Source organism: Morone saxatilis, unplaced genomic scaffold (genome assembly GCF_004916995.1).
Source record: "Morone saxatilis isolate NCDOM2014 unplaced genomic scaffold, NCSU_SB_2.0 Contig1, whole genome shotgun sequence".
NCBI lineage: Eukaryota > Metazoa > Chordata > Actinopteri > Moronidae > Morone > Morone saxatilis.
This window is the reverse complement of record NW_023339651.1, coordinates 20,549,819-20,567,021: the sequence shown is the minus strand read 5'-3', so window position 1 is coordinate 20,567,021 and position 17,203 is coordinate 20,549,819. Positions and strand designations below refer to the sequence as shown.

Below are 17,203 nucleotides of genomic sequence, written 5' to 3'. Positions count from 1 at the left end.
AGAAGATAAATATAGATAAATATAGATAAATATAGATAAGTATATAGGACTGTGTATATGGCATTGTGTTGTTATACAGTGGATAAATGAAAAGCAAATTGCCAAAAGTGCAACAAATAAACAAAAGATTAGACATCATAATAATAAATGTTTTGCTTTTTTACAAAGAAAAATCTAATTTCTATCTTACATTTGCATTTTTGATAACAACGTAAAACCCACGTCTGCTCACTCCGGTACAGCAGGTGGCGGTATACACCTTCAAGGTAAGTGATTGTAAACCGCCGTAAAGTGAAAGGAAGAAGAAGAAGAAGACGGGAACTGTTGTCCGACGGTCTGTGTTGCAGTAGGGAAACATCAACGGACGGACACGGCTTGTTTTTGAGCATATCAAAACAAAGATCTCTACATTTTGGGTTTCATCACGTCTGACATGAATAGCTCACGTTCGCTATAAAGCGAGACGTTGACATATTAGCAAAAGTAGTGTTCGTCAAACGGAATTAGTCAGCACTTTATGGGAATGTATTTGTAGCTACCGTTAGCTACATAGCTAATGGTAGAAGCTAACGCCAGTCCCGCAATGCTAGCTGTCGTTTGCATTGCCTAATGTCAGTGAAGGCTCGCGTAGGCGGGTCGCAAACCGCAATATATGGCATCACAATTATACCTCGGGCGTTTTTAACGTTAAACTAAGTGACGGTAGCGGATACAAACACCTCAGCGCGGGAATACTTAAATGCTTAACGTTATCTTGTAGCTCGCTTTAACTGTCGGGCTAACATCTATTCAGCGACGCAGGGGAGCAGCTAGCGTGTGACAGCGATGGGTAAAGCTCGTTGCCACCCACAGTAGCTGCTGCACCGGCGCTGAAGTCATGCATGACTGGACGTGTCCATTGTTGAAGAGAATCCGGTCCACTATCTAGTGGCTTAATCACCATCTGTAGGCTATTTGGGCTTGTTTACCCGCAGAGGAAATGCCTGGAATCGTGGTGTTTGGTCGGCGGTGGGGGATCGCCAGTGACGACTTTGTTTTCCCCGGCTCCTTTGAGCTGTTCGTCCGTGTGCTTTGGTATGTTGTTCACCTTCACTGCCACCTGACGTCCAGCTGTCGGGCATTATAACATTCACTGACTGTGCTCACTGTCATTCTGTCCTCAGGTGGATTGGCACCATGATTCTGTTCATGTACCACAAGGGGGAATTTGATTGTAACGGGAGAGGAGTTCTTCACAGCTATCTGGTTGGACTGCTGGTTGTGCTGGCTCTCATAATCCTGTCACTATGTGCTATTGTCTACGTCAGTGCCCAAGGTAAATCAGCTGTGCTTTATCAGGTCTCCTACATTGGAGTTATGTGAGCCTCGTATGTAAAGATAACTAGACATGGACAGCTTTTTGTATGGGAGATCACAGGGTAACAATGCTTTCACATAAATGTTCTATCGCAGCAGCAATCGTTTCAAAATAGAGGTTATTCTGCAATATGCAATGCAGGAAGGACACAACTGTAGGAAACTGGTGTGTAGCAACGTCTAACGGATTTCACTCAGTATCCACCTACCACAGGGACAAAGGTACATATGCAGGTACATCTTTTGTTAATTACACTGGTATCTGTGGTTGTTTCTCAGGTACCATTACAAACCCCGGCCCACGGCGCTCTATCCCTGCGCTGGTGTACCTGCGAGCTCTCCTCTACATCCCTGAGCTGGTGTGGGCCTGTCTGGGCGCGTTCTGGGTGTCTGATGACAGCAAAGGGTGCGATCCTGCCACCGTGGGCGCTGTCATCGCAGCAGTGATTGCCAGGTAGTGGTTCAGGGCTGTGAGTCCACAGTGTCGTCCTTTTCTGATCCGGTTGAAGACGCCTTTTGATCCAGCGTCTTTCTTTCTGTGTCACAACAGCTGGATCATCCTGCTGTTCACAGGGTTGGGCGTTGTATTTGTGTTTGACCCACTGGGCAACCCCCGTCCTCAGCCTGCTGCCATGGAGCCGCTGGGGGTACGAGACATGGAGAGCAACGAGGGCAACCAGTTCCTCTCCACGGCTCGCTCCCTGGCTGTCAAGGTGTGGGAGAGCAGGCTGCGGCTCCTGTGCTGTTGTCTCCCGCAGGACGAAAGCCACAGAGCAGCATTCTCTAGCATCGCACAGCTCGTCAGCGGGTTCTTCTCTGTAAGAGACACCTTCTCTCTCCTTCTGTCTTTACGTCTTAACTACATTAAGTAAGGTTTGATAATAGAAAACATCAAGAAAGACTAGAGCACATTTGTCTAGTGGTGTGTTGTCACAAAACCCATGGTGAGATGTGGCGTTGTGTGTTGCAGGACACAGACCTGGTCCCCAGTGACATAGCAGCTGGTTTGGCTCTGCTGCACCAGGAGCAGGATAAGATGGAGCAAAGCAGAGACCCAGACCTTGTAGTTCACAGCCCTTCCTCTCCCATCGTAAGTACAGGAGTCTGTCAATCACATTAGGGTGACAGTGGACCTCAGAGCAGGCAACAATGTTGGTAACCCAGCTGTTAAAACTTTCCAAGTCATTGAAGTCTGTAAAATAGTCTTTTATGTTTGAAGGGAGAAGATTTGGAGACGGAGTTGGAGAAAGCAGCTCACTGTATGAAGTTTGCTGCAGCAGCTTATGGCTGGCCGCTGTACATCTACTCCAACCTCCTTACTGGACCCTGCAAGCTCAGTGGAGACTGGTAAGAAGCACTCTTTACCTATCAGTGGGACTTATCAGACAGGTCACAGGACTGGCCAGGTTAGGTCAACAGCTGCTGACTAAAGGTAGAAATAGGCTGCCCCAAAAAGCAACAACAGTCAACAGTTTTTTTTTTTTTACATGCTAAAGGTTCTGCACATTCAGCTTATAGAGAGAAGTGTTTCAGAGACGTACAAAGCTCAGAGAAAAAATGTAAACTAGATTTTTTGATATTTTCACTCAGTTCAACCTTCTTGTAAATCTACAGCCTTAATGATAAAATAATAGCGAGAGCCCAAAATCAGTAATTTAGCCTTTGGAACCCGAAAACCATAAGCATTAGCAAAGCTGTCTCACGCTGCCTTTGTGATCATCAAAACGCGTGTTCGTGTGTATCAGCTGTAGGAGTCGTGCGGCCGAGTATGACATCGTTGGAGGAGACCACCTCGGCTGTCATTTTTCATCCATCCTGCACAGCACTGGTTTGCAGTACAGAGACTTCATCTACGTCAGCTTCCATAACCAGGTAGGTCAGGAATACTCCTCTGCGTGCGTAGTGTCCCCTCAGTTTCATTCTTTAGAAGTGGGCACCTGTCCCAGTAGCCTCAGTGGTTCAAACTGTTCCATTTTCATTGGGGTTTGTGTGTTGCAGATCTATGAGATCCCCTTCTACGTGGCTCTGGATCATAAGAGAGAGGCAGTTCTGGTGGCTGTCAGAGGAACACTGTCACTGAGGGTGAGCACTTTTTATTTGATATATCCTGTGTTGTTAGACTGTTAGAGTGTTGCTTTTTAGTGTTTACTTTAATTTGTATGTTTATTTATTGGTGTATTTATAGATTTTTTTTCCATTCAGACATTTCTTAAAAAAATGTATTACTAGGAAGTCTATAATAATATACTTCTATACAGTGAATTTGATGTGTAAAAACACAGAGCTGTGATTTATTTAGTCAGTTTTCTCTCTTTCTGAGTCTTTCTGTACAGTTGTGCACTTTATGCCGACTCTTCTCCTCCCATTTCCCCTAAATGTTCAGAATCACTTCCCTGTTTGTGACAGACGTTTGTTGAAAGAAACTGATAAATGTAAGTCACACTTGATCTACTTCTGAAGTCACGAGCCACTCCTCAAAAGAAATTAAAATAGCGCTCGTATCGAAAAAAAGATTTAAAGGAGGAAGTGAGAGTGTGAGTGTATCAGTGCGGTGAAGGTGAACGGGATTTATTATGGGGAAGTGTGAAACATTTGTCCCAACATTGATTCTGAACACAGGACTTTGTTCAGTACCCAAAAACCACTCCAGATGTAGCCTTTAACCTTCCCTCTGACCTTCCCTGTGATACGTGCTTAATCAGTTTGCCAGTTTATCTCACGCAGTGTCTGTCCTGCAGGACGTCCTGACAGACCTGTCTGCTGAATGTGAGAACCTGCCGATAGAAGGAGTGTCTGGAGCCTGCTACGCTCACAAGGTGAACGTCCATTTAAACACAGGACTCTCCAGCTGTCTTTTGGAGGGGGTTTTCCAAGAGATTAATGCATCTGTGTCTCTCACTGCAGGGCATGTGCCAGGCGGCCAGTTACATCTACAAGAAGCTGGTCAACGATGGCATCCTTAACCAGGCTTTCTCCATTGCACCGGTAAGTGTGTAATAAGGCCAGAAGCTATGTTTCAGCTGCAGTAGACATCGCTGTGTTTTACTTTGCTGGCTGTAACAACAAGATTGGAAGCAGCAAGCTGTTGTCTTTGGGAGAGGGTTATAGTTAAAGGCAGGAAATGATGCTGATTTGCATTCTTCCTCTGGTAAAAAAAAACAATAACTGCCATTGGCTTGAACCAACACAGAGAATAGCCATGTCCAGTGAGATTTGGAGGTTACAGTCAAGTTTTAAAGCAATAATCTACAAGAGGAATAAACCATAAATAATGCAATTTTCTCTGTATTACAGGATGAGCTAGTATGTCTATTTTAAGTCTGCCAAACCTGTTTATCCATCACTTGTGTGTGGTTCTTTTCTATCAAACTTCTTTCCTGACAGACCTATCATTGAATTGTGGTATTGTGACACTACCCTTTGTTGTCAGGAAATAACACAACCTTTGCAGAGGTAATAGATCATGAATAATCCTCCAAGTATGCGATGTGTTTTGGTGTTCCTGTGTTTACAGGAATATAAACTGGTCATCACTGGTCACAGTCTGGGTGCTGGCACAGCCTCACTGCTGGCTATCCTCTTGCGCAACTCCTTCCCCACCCTGCAGTGCTACTCATTCTCTCCACCAGGGGGGCTCCTGAGGTAAGGAAGGCTGTACAGAAACACAGCAAACAGCTGACAGTGGACTTCAAATGCAAAATGCTGCTGCACCAACCAGTCTTTGTGTACAGTTTAAAACAAACGCATTTATCTTAAAGAATACGTTCAAAGTTTAGACAACAGTATAATCTGGATTTATAATAATGACTTAACAACAACACAATCATGTGTCACTTGAACACTTGAAGTTATGGAATGTATTACTTTAAGACATAATATGTTAGAAAACATCCTTGAAAATGTATTATTACATGTTTGATCACTGGTTTGACTTAAAATATGGACGTACCACCCATACTGTTAATAATTGGACACAACTTCCATTGTAACAGAGTGTTCTGTTCTGTGTTTTGTTATGTACAGTAAAGCTTTAGCTGATTACTCCAAGGACTTTGTGGTCTCGGTTGTGTTGGGAAAGGATCTGGTTCCCAGGTAAGATCATGTTTCTACTGTATATTCTTACCAGCCATTAGAAATATTGTTTAATCAAAGTAACACATCTTTATGAATACATGTTGTATGTTGACACTGGTTAGATCCTTGCAGTTTGGTTCATTGTGGGTCACTATATGATATCATGTCTGTGCACTGCAGACTTGTCTTCAAAAGGCCAATATGAGCTGTGGTGCACAGACTATTATAGGCCGCTGTATGATGGAGACTATATTTGGCTCTGCCCTGTTATTACCGGCACAGAGAACGAGAAAATGAGTGCAACTCACACGCTCCCTTTTCCTCTGTTCTTTGTAAGTAGCGCTCTTCCTTTGCAGTGTTCCCTTTTCCTTTGAATCAACCTGCTGTCATTCTTTCTATACAGATTGAGCATTCCCAATATGGAGGATCTGAAGAGAAGGATACTTAAGATAGTTTCCAACTGCAATAAGCCCAAGGTAAAAACCATTCCAAGCACTGCATCCGTCAGTATCTGAAGCCACAGACGGTGATTTCAGATATGTTTCTGTTCCAGTACCGCATCCTGCTGCAGGGATGTTGGTACGAGCTCTTCGGAGGAGACCCGGATGACTTCCCCACTGAGATGGACGACAGGAGGGAGGAGGAGCTCAGCCAGCCGCTGCTGGGGGAGGAGTCGCTGATGATTCGCCACTCTTCATCCTATCAGAGCCTGGCGTCGGATGACTCGCCCGCCCACACGGCTGCACACTTACCTCTGTTCCTGCCCGGACGCATTCTGCATATTACAGAAGATGGGCCGTCACGGAGGTCTGAACACAGCTCATTTCTCAAGTAGCAAAGTTACTGTAAATATGAGCTGCTGAATGGGAGAATGGTTTTATGTCTGCCCCCTAGTGGTAGTTAGTAGGATGTAGAGAAAACATCTAAAGCCCCAACCATAAAGGATTTTTGAGGCCAATACTAGTTTTTGAGAGTTTGAAAAAAATCCAATAATGATAAATCGGCTTATATAATTTTTTTTTTAATCCCATAACATAAATAATAAATAAAGATAAAGAATGAACTCGACATTACACTCTGGTGAAGAAACTATACAGGGCTGGCACTGCATTAAAACATGTCATCTGGAATTTCTTTACTTCCAGTTTTTGAGCAAAATACCCCCCAAAACTTCAGCTCTTCAAAGTCCTGCAACCTCCACTTAGAAAATGTCCTCCACTGGCTTTCACTGCGTACACTTACACTAGTGGACGCTTCACATTCTTTCAGTTTGTGCACTTCGACTGTCACTGTCATTTCAGCTCCTTCAGGCGCTTCCACCTAAATGGACTCTTCAACATTATTCAGTGCTTACAACCGAACCTCCTTCAGCACTTCCATTTTAACTGCCACTTAAACTGCTTTCAGTGATACAGTATAGTATATTTGGACTTGAACAGTTTCAGTGTTTCAGATGGTTTTAGATGCTGGCAGTCACATGAGAAGTGTTGATTCAGCTTTTTTAGGATCTAGTTTGTGGTTCAGTTGAACTGAACTCCGTTAAACAGAGAGCTGTTTGTATTATTTAGCCAACCCTCATTGATATAACAATGGACAAAATAATAGGAACAGTTGTATAAAGGTCTATAAAGGCTTCAACAAAAACCATTCTGATAGTTAAATATATAGCACCTATCTTCTTCAATCCCTCACTATATTTATACTGTATTGTGTATCAGTGCCATGTGGAAGGAGCCTCAGACTTCTTCTCTCTGTCTTTTTCCTCAGATCCTGTTTTTCCCAGGTGCGGTACCGTGCAGACTGGTCCAATGAGATGGCGTTCAGGAGTGTGTTGATCAGTCCCAGGATGCTCGCAGATCACATGCCCGACGCTGTGCTCCGTGCCCTCAGCAGTCTGACCAGCGAAAGGCCCTTCTCCCTCTGCCCATCGTCTGCAAACAACAGCCAGCACAATACTATCTGAAATGCATCATAGAGACTCCTTACTCCTGAGCTCCCAGAGTCTCCGCTGGGAAACTGGATTGTAATGGTAATCAAGATATGAAACCATAGAGAGGTCCCTGCTGTGGTCTCCATGAATGAATGTGATTTGTTAACACGTTGGAGCGCAAATATTTTGTTAAATTGCACTTTTAATTTAGATAATTAGTTTTATTTAAACCCTCAGTTACTCAATGAGCAACTTTATGAACCATGATATTTGAATGTGCGTTGTGTACAATATTTGACAGTGCTGCAGGTTTACTGTAATGTCTGTGTTCTACATTTATGTTGGTGTGAGTGCTGTACGGCCGGTACAAGCTGCCGTCGGGTCACTGCAAGTGTCCGACGTTGTCTTCCTTATCTGTAGGGAGGACTGAAGAGCAGTCTGATCCAGAACGAGAGGATACAGGGGGTAACTTTTACCTCGGATTGTGGACTGAGGCGCTAAGTCTTCATTGTATAGTAACTGTGGTTCGTCTGTCTTGTGTTTAATGTCTTAAGACATCAGGGTGAGCAGTGCCTATGCATCACAGGAAGGTCAACAGAATTGCTTTGCAGAAAAACAGTGTGTTTACAGTAAGGTTTGTTCTGCATTTTCTACAATGCAGTTAAAATAGTGCATGGTGTTCGAACAGGTAGAAAGATTGTACTACGACTATATTTTGTGGGAATCTGTTTACTTGCCATGGATAAAACTTTTTTTTTATGGTAGCGTATCATATTACATTTTGATTTAGCTGATGCCTGCATAACTATTCCATATCCTCAATAGAATGCACTGGACTCCTTGATGAAAATAAAAGCTTTTGTGAAACACACTCTTCATCCTTAGATTTATTTTTAATAGGAAAAATTCAAGCAAGGGCAACCTGTTGAACTGAATGTGAGTGAACTACATTTTGAGGGAAGTTGGGAAGAAGCCTAATATGTTTTAATCTCTTGACTAAAGCCATATGAGTCACTGGGAGGGGTGTAGTAATTATGAAATGTGTCCAATGAATAGTTCACTGGGGATTAGCTACACTTTTTATTCATCAGCCGTGTTTAGCATGTGACGTAAGCGCGACGTCCCGTCACCAACACATGATCTCTTCAAGTGATCCTCGTAAGATCCCATTTCTAACCTCGGACAATTCCAGTGCGAGCAGTGTGCACTTTATCAAAGTTGTCCCAACAGCATATTTCTACTCTTTGCTGTGAACTTATGTAAGGAATCAAATGGCAGGGTTACATAACTGTGTGCAGCTTTAGGATGAAAAGGAGGAAAAGTACTAAGCCAGTGATTTAAATTAATTTGCGAGGTAACTAAATGTGACATAAAAGTGGAAGATAAAATGATTGTAAGCACACGCTCGCGTCTGTGTATGAAGATATAGCTACAAATAAACTGCATTTCTTTTAATCAGTTCAGTTGTTGATACGGTTTGTTCTCCGCCCTCTAAACGTCACACAACAGCAACTATATATATGAGCGCTTTTCGTGTCTTTTTGTGTGTGCACATTTTGCCTTTATATCTGTCCAGAACATCATAGTTTATATTCTGTATATCCAGCAACTACTGAGATACAGTCTGACGTTCTTTCTGCAGTGTTTACTACTTTGCTATGTCGTTGAACTGCGGCCGTCTCCACCTTTCCGACAGCACTTGAACGCAGCAGCAGGAGCTCATCTGTTGGACAGGGAAACTAATCAGGAGCCAAGTAAAGACTTTTCACTACTGCTAGCTACTAGGCTAGCAAGCTTTTAAAGTGAGCCGTCCAGACGACAAAGGGATACAGACTCTGTTTATGAAGTACAGTGTCTCTTGTGTACAACACACAACATTTGAGCTATGTTTTAGGAACGCCGTTTTGTTGCGCTGAAAGTAGCAAAGGCGGACAGCCTCTGGCCAGCTGAAGCTTGCGGCTAGCTCATTAACGTTAGCTGGGAAAGAAGTGCAAGTGGAGGCAAGAAAATGGAGCTGGACGACGTAGTCCTGTATCAGGACGAATCTGGCAGCTCGACCATGATGTCCGAGCGGGTCTCAGGTCTGGCCAGTTCAATATACCGCGAGTTTGAGCGGCTAATCGAGAGATACGACGAGGACGTGGTGAAGGAGCTGATGCCGCTGGTCGTGGCCGTGCTGGAGAACCTGGACTCGGTGTTCGCTGTCAACCAGGAGCACGAAGTGGAGCTGGAGCTGCTGAAGGAGGACAACGAGCAACTCGTTACTCAGTATGAGCGAGAGAAAGCACTGAGGAAACACGCAGAAGAGGTGGGTTTCACCACGTTACTGCCAAACTAATTTATGACCCGGATTACAGATTAGAGGGTCGTGTTATGTGCTTTGGTACGAAAAGATTAAATGCTGAACCCAATTCGAAAATCTGGCAATTCCCTGTTGCGACGCTTATTAACTGCACACCATATCAAATTAATCGTGAGTTAGTACTTTTTGTAACGTATATACACCTTTATGTAATTCGGCATACTTATATATACTGTAGAGTACATTTTTGAAGAGGAAATACACTTTATAAACTGGGTGTTGATACTCTCAGCGGCCCACTATGGGGCATTTTGGGGGAGGAAAACTAATGGAATAACAGGCAAACCTTCACTGTAAATATTTTTTTTCTAGTTCAAAGAATCACAGCTAAATGGGTTAGGGATTCGTGTAAAATGTTAAAAAGCCCGCCCCGTACTCTGTCCATGTCTGACAATTGGCCGGAGCCCGAGTATCATCTCGGAAGCACACTCTGTACTTTGGCTGCCAGTTCACGTCCCGGTGGATGCCAGCGACTCTCGGGACCTCCAGCTGCTGCTGCTGCCGGGGCATCAAGGTTACTGTGCACCGCTGTAGTTCAGCTGGTGATACCTCCAACACTCATTTTCATTCCAGCCTCATATATATGTATATATGCAAACCAGTCAGTGATTTGTTTATCAGCTGACTGCTTCCAACAAATACAACTCTGAATCTCAGTGATCGCATTCAGCCTCGTGAGTGATGAGCCTCACACTCACCTCACACTCTCTTCATCACTTCATCACTTCATCACTACAGTGCAGTCTGTACTTGCATAGTGACACATTGTTATGGTGCTACACCAGCACTCTGCCTCTCAGTAGAAACTTTAATTGTGTGTAGTTATGAGATCAGTTCTCGTCGTAGTTTTATTCTGCTGCACTGTATGTCATTTTGAGGGATGCTGTATAAAAATGCCTATTATTCCACACTGCTCATCGAGTATTAAATCTTGGAAGCCTGTGTTAAATCCGTGGTAGCAACAGGCACACTGGTGAGATGAAAGCTGTAGGGTCCACACTGTTCTTTAGCTGCCTATTAGCATAAACCATAACTCTCAGCTTTGCTCCTGTACACACACACACACACACATGTGCGTGCACTATTCCCTCCCACTGTCACTGCCTATTGTTGGGTATGAGTGAGTATGTAATGATATGCTGCCTCAACCAAAAGTCCCAGGGTAACTCCTGTTGGAGTAATCACAATGAGTTGCCCACAGTAACAATGTTATGATGCTCAGATGATACAGGTAACCTACACTTGTGTCTGTAGGATTTGTTAAATCTGAAGCTATAAGTAAATAAAATTGTTAACTTAAATAAACATGACAAAGAGCGGGCATAAATGTGAAAGTCTTAGTGTAAACAACAGAACTATCTGCCTTTTTGCCCCTTTAAGCAGGCATACTGAAGTAGAATTGGCTACAGAGTTTCACATCAAGACATCGACAAAGATGCCTTAGAAGAATACAGAAGTTCAGGGCCTTGACTCATTTTGGTCAATAAACCTTTTGTTCTATACTAGCAGTTGTATCTATTCACAGTTTCAAATTGTATAATAGGAACTATATTCAGGTCCTTGCCATCCAGGTGCTGAAGACATTTCTTGCTTTATACTGTTTTAATGTGGCTCATCAGTTTGTTAAATATGTTTATGCTTTTGTTTCTAAAGCACGCAGTTGAATGACTGCTGCTGCAGTCTGTTGAACGTCTCTGCTTAGTCACAGCTCCAGACATCATTTGGTTACAGCGGTTGTCACGGTAAAATCTGAAACACGTCACCAAGAAAACTGCTGTTTAAATGTTACTAATAGTGTATTATGTCATCCTCATGCAATAGGACTGTAAATGCATGGTTTGTTCTTTTCAGCCTGTGATCAGTACTGTGGGCAGCGTAACAACTACAGACTTTATAAGAAAACACACAACATAAAATCTAAAGCAATCGTTTTCAGATAATAAAAACTGAAACTTAACTGCACATTTAAAGCTAACTAATACTAACAGAAATATAAGTTAAACAAAATAAATCTACAGAACAATATACAATTTATAATTGTCCTGTTTTCTTTTTAATCCCAATGGTTTGTGCCAAAATATTGATATTGTAATACATATATTGGCCAAAAGGATTTTTCAGTGAATGTCATTTAATAATGGCTCAACGTTAAGGATTGGCCGGGTGAATTAAAACGCTGCATCAGGCTACTAAATCTAGCAACTCACCTACCTGATCTGGCAAGTGGTAAAACAGAACTAGCCACATAGTTTCTTCTGGAGCGGCTGATGGCAGTAGCTAAAAGGCGAGCCATTTCACTTTCTTCTCATCTCTGCTGAGTGTTGCACATGTGCAGTAACAATTGGGAAAATGGCGGTGGGTATGAGCTGAAGCGAGCATTTCAGTAATGCTGGAAACAGGGGTCCTGTTGGGTACCGTTGAAGGATTTGGGCGAGACTCCAACTCTGTATTGCACCAAACACCTAAAACATGGTTATTTTTCAAAGGCACGGCAAGTTTCTGAAAAACTTTTGTTGTTATTTGATAACCACTAATGAATAAAACAATCTGTGTAAGGGCAAGTAAAACTAGACTGTGGGTTATTCTGACCCAACCGAGCAAGTGAAACACAACATTAATGCTGAACCCTGCATTTAGGTGTGTTTTGGTACTTTTAAAGCTCAAACCCACAGTATGTCCCCTTTTTAATCCTCACTGGTGCTCATGTTTGGGCATTAAACACACGCAGCCCCTCACTGAAGCATCTTCAACAACCCTGAACTACCGCAGGGCTTAGCACTTAATCTGGTTTATTATTTCCCAGCCTTTAAGTGGTGGCCAACATGGCTTACACGGGAAAAAGGATTTAAATATTATAAACCAAACCTTACTGAAACATGAAGATGACACAACAAATGAAAAGTTAAGTAATGAATTAAAAGGTATTAATTTATGTGAGTTGAGGTTGGGAGATCACAGTACGATGTGTGTACATGTGCAGTTTTTGCCACTCCTCTGTGTTTTCCCACTTGTTGACATTTGACTTGACAGATAAATGTTGAATGACAAGCGCAACAGGTCACAAAGCAGTGTGTTAATAATTGATGTCATGTCGTAACATGTCGCTAAAGCTTTTAGATAGACCTGTGCACAGCGGATTTTCCATTGGTATGCTATGAGGTTTACATTTGTTTCGTTCCCTCTGGCTGCAGTGTGTAAAATACCTCATCCCCTGTATAACTCTTCGCTCAGCCAGGCAGCTTCCATGTTGGTGTGATCAGTAATATGCTCAGATGATGTCACGGGTCTCGTCCTTTGACTCTACTTCCTCTCTATAGGAGAGGTCAGCCTCTGTATGTGTCAGTGTGGGAACTTGAATGAACAATCACAATTCAGGATGTGGCATTTATGATCACAGGAAGTCATGACTGCACCAGGATGGGGTTAACGAATAGGGGTGGTCACCATATCGGCCGTAATACTCAGATTTGCTTCTGGCTTAAACATAGGCTAGGATAGAAATGGCTTATACGTCTATTTATTTATCAGTGTTTTGGTACTAATACTGCAACAACACTGTTTTTGATACCCACAGGAAATATCTGGTCAAAGAATAAAACAAGCTTAAAAATCTGACCAAGCATGTGATGCTAAGGATTAGGGGAATATAGATAGATAAATAATTTATTGTCCTCCAGACAATTGGAAGTTAGTTTGAACAGCCTGTACACACATAACAACAGTACATCAGTCAAACATGGCTACAGGGAACACAATACCGTCACAAGCTCATAAGTCCATTAGTGTTATTGCTACAGTTTGTTGAGGGCAGTGATGGCAGAGGGCATGTGAAGTGTTTGCTTTTTATTTTAATAATGGTTCAAATTGGTAATCTATAAAGGTCGTGTTTAAAAATAAACTTTATTGAAGTAAATGGGGAAAAAAAAGTGTGCGTATTTTAACTGATAAAGTCAAACCGTGTTACAGTTGGAACACTGCTGAACGCTGGACTCTGAGAGGCCGTTTGCTGATCGAATTGTATCTACAGCAGTATAATTTTTCCTTGCATGTGCTTTATTCATCACGGTGGCTACTGTTGCATATGCATACTGCCTGGTCTGTCTGTTTATCTGCAAGAAGTCACTTTTGCCCCAGCCAGAAACTTCTCTTCCATTATGTTCTACCATCCGGTTGTAGGGAATGTGCATGCCTCTTGAACTTGCCCCATGTGGAGAATTTGGTTTGCATCAAGGCGTAATCGTTCAAGCAAGAATGATCTAAGAATCCGATTTTTCTCCCAGCCCTAGTGTGCACCTGCAAGCAGAGACACACAAACATACACACAACCTTGCCCTACCTTTCCACATCTCCCTCATTTACTATGACTGCTGTGACGTGAGTTGACACCGGTTGCATTTCCTGTGCTTCAACTGTCACACAATGGAAGAAATTGATAACACACTTAGACTGTTTAAATGCAAAGTGTCCCCCAACACCAAAGCAACTGCCTGCTCAACAGAGGCAAATGAGTAGCCTGGCACAGACTCAGTTACTAAGCTGCTCATTTGGGCAACAAGTCACTCAAGAATCAAAGAAGCAGATTAGTCTTACCAAACAAACCCATTGTACGAGCCAAGTCCTGCTTTTCGCTGCTCCAAGCCCAGAGGAATACCTCCTCTTAGTAGTTTGTCTCAGCAAAGGAGAGGAAAAGGCAAGGCAGGAAATTCTTGGGGAAAAACAGCACTTCCCTCAGTTCTTTGGTCCAGTCCGGGTTGTCTGCTGACCTGCAAAGACCACGGTCTGTGTCGCATGTAATGCCACCTGATTGATCATCATGGATCATTAGTATGAAATCTACTGAGAGACAGAGCAAGGTGACTGACATGAACAAAGTGGTGGCTCACGGATCAGAAAGAGAGAAGTTGTTAGCCATGCTAGCAGCGGCGCTCAAGGGGTGGCACAGTCGGTTGGTTGGTTAGTGCACTGCTTCGGTCCAGAATGAAATATCTCAGGGACTTTTGGATGGGGTGCCATGGGTCATGGTTTCCAGTGGATGAATCCTCCAGACTTTGGTGGTCCCCTGGCTTTTCTTGTAGCGCCACCATGAGGTTGACATTTGTGGTGTCTGTGAAATATGTAAACAAGTATCAGAGGGATTGCCATGAACTTTGGTACAGATATCCTTGGTTCCCACAGGATGAACCCTCATGACTTTGGTAATCCCCTCTTGTGCCACCAGTAGGTAAAAATTAATTTATCCAGTAAAATGTCTCGACATCTGCCGGATGGATTGGAATTGACATTTGCGGTTCCCAGATGATGAATCCTAATGATTTTGGTGATCCTGACTTGTCTCCTTATGCCAAAATGAGGTTGACAATTGTGGTTTTAAGTGAAATGTATTGAGTGGATTTTGACAAAATTTGACACTGATGTTCCCCTCAGGGTGAACTGTAACAAGTTTTCATGTACCCCCATCATTAGGTCAATATATTATTTATCCAGAACTTTGTTTTAGGGATGCACAATATGATTTTTTAAGCCAGTAACTACAGGCTTTAATTTAATTATGGGAATACTGCATAATAATATTAATGTCCCATTATTGACCAATAATTTATCGGCCCCAATAAGTATGGTGCACTTTTCTGTGTTTTCTGGTCTAATGCCTGCAAAACATTCCAGTCAGCCTCAGCTGTCCTTGGTGTTTAGTGCTAGTTAGCTAATGTTAGCAGTCTAACATGCTACGCTAAGATGGAAACATGGTAAAGGTTATACCTGCTAACCATCAGCATTATAGCACTGAGAGCTGTCAGTATGTTTATCAGCAGCAGCGAGTGTGGTGATAAAATGTACAGCCTCTGGCTAATCACTCAGTGCAAGTCACTTGATTTCAGTATGCTCAGCTTGTTTTCTCGCCAAAAATGGTTGCGTGGTTTGAAAACACCCATATTATTAACCATGTCATTCTAATAAAGTGGGCCTACTACACACTCTGATGTAGTTCTTTATTCAGTTGATTGTGTCTGATGACCAAGGCCCAGTTTTGCCAAACGTCCCAGTAGCAACCCGCAGCCAAAAACACTAAAAGGAGTTAATTTCACTCTCTGGCAATGGAGTGCCAATACAGTGGAGCTCCTGTCTGTGTGGGTGTTCTCGCACTTGTGTCGGGGCCACATGTGTTTGTGTGTAAGTGTGTGTTGGGACTCCGGGACAAAGGGAGCATTATCCATACAGCGTAGGGGGAAGAGTGCACGTTAAAAACGCTGGGACACTCATTCTCTGGAGCGCTGTCATACGCACAAGCCTCCTTCCTGGGTCATATGATGAGCTGCAGGGTAAGAGAGGAGGATGTTGGGAGTTGTCCTCATGAATGTGTTGATACAGTAGGAGGGGCTGTCGATATATGTCATCCATTCAGTTTGCTAAGTCTCTAATGGTGATATTTCACATAAATCCAAGGAGAACCCTGCATTGTCTCACATGTTTTTCCTGTGAGCAGTTAAAACCATCTGAAACGGAGGCCTGTAACTATGTAGCTTGTCTTCGTGTTGTCGTTATTTACAGCTGCAGATTAGGGGGCACCCCCTACTATGTACCCTGCTGTCTGTAGTCTGTGCTATGTTAATGCTCTTAGCAGATTTACATGGAAAATGCTGAATTACTACCAGTACCTCAGTTCTTAAGATGCTCCCTGGGCTTTCCAGACCCCACTGGGCCCTCTGTAAGTCTACCCAAGCCCAGATAACACCTACCTCCACCCTTATTTTTGAGTGCACATCACAGGCATTTCTACAAACTAACTCAAATTTCAAAACAACAAGGCGCAATCTGTTCACATCTTTCTATTCTTCAGACGCCACTAATAAAGAGGACATTCAAAGATGATTAATGACAAATCAAGTGCTCTACACTGAAATAGTTTGGAGAGCCCTAAGGCAGAGAAAAACATCTGAGCCCATCAATGACTGATTGTGTTTTAACAAAGAATAAAAACAGGCTTCTTGTTTTTTAAGGGAGAGTTCACAAAAGCATCCTGAAGAAACCTTTGTTAGACACCTCCAGTCTCAATGAGACGTGCGTATAGAAAAAGAGGCTGCTTGTAACGGGGCGCTCAGGTGATCCTCATCTCCTTACAGATGATACCCACCCAGGGCCCAGGGCCGACCACAGTGCCTCTTATCCACAGTGAGAACCCACATCACAAGACTGCATGTTTACAGGCATGGCAAAGTCTGTGCCTGTTATCGGACACCTGACTCAGCTGATCGGAGGTATCAATAGATGGGCTCCCAACAGCAAGGGCAGCCAACCAAGAGAGCCACAAAAACATGTAGAATTCTCATTATTAGATTTCAGGGCTCTTAGCATTCACATTTTCTTGTCAAAACAATTTGTCAGTCTTCTGCTGATAGATACATATTGTATTACTTTATTAATCCCACAACGGGGAAATTCCCTTGTCACAGCAGCATTTACGTGAAATAAATAAATACAGATAT

General features: G+C 43.0%; 2 protein-coding genes across 2 annotated transcripts in view; both read left to right on the top strand.

Moving 5' to 3' along the window:
- Positions 1 to 327: 327 nt before the first annotated feature.
- Positions 328 to 8,231, top strand: daglb (diacylglycerol lipase, beta). The gene is made up of 15 exons (XM_035664125.1): positions 328 to 1,074; positions 1,164 to 1,315; positions 1,636 to 1,810; positions 1,907 to 2,174; positions 2,327 to 2,446; positions 2,576 to 2,703; positions 3,102 to 3,228; positions 3,355 to 3,438; positions 4,095 to 4,172; positions 4,261 to 4,341; positions 4,871 to 4,998; positions 5,380 to 5,448; positions 5,834 to 5,906; positions 5,984 to 6,237; positions 7,198 to 8,231. Exons 1-15 carry the CDS (start codon positions 980 to 982, stop codon positions 7,391 to 7,393), a joined length of 2,028 nt encoding a protein of 675 aa, XP_035520018.1. The 5' UTR covers positions 328 to 979; the 3' UTR covers positions 7,394 to 8,231.
- A 701-nt stretch (positions 8,232 to 8,932) lies between these two features.
- The window catches only part of spag9b (sperm associated antigen 9b), a gene marked incomplete in the record, with an annotated part of 36,241 nt that continues 27,970 nt past the window's right edge, over positions 8,933 to 17,203 (top strand). Inside the window, 1 exon segment of the mRNA XM_035660993.1 lies at positions 8,933 to 9,668. Within this exon segment, the coding sequence (XP_035516886.1) occupies positions 9,369 to 9,668 (300 nt within the window).

Excerpts from the sequence above, each read along its gene's own strand:
- daglb (XM_035664125.1), top strand. The coding sequence starts at position 980 with ATGCCTGGAATCGTGGTGTTTGGTCGGCGGTGGGGGATCGCCAGTGAC. Across the intron at positions 5,449-5,833 it reads GGAAAGGATCTGGTTCCCAG|ATTGAGCATTCCCAATATGG; the intron begins GTAAGATCATGT and ends CTTTCTATACAG. Across the intron at positions 5,907-5,983 it reads CCAACTGCAATAAGCCCAAG|TACCGCATCCTGCTGCAGGG; the intron begins GTAAAAACCATT and ends TTTCTGTTCCAG.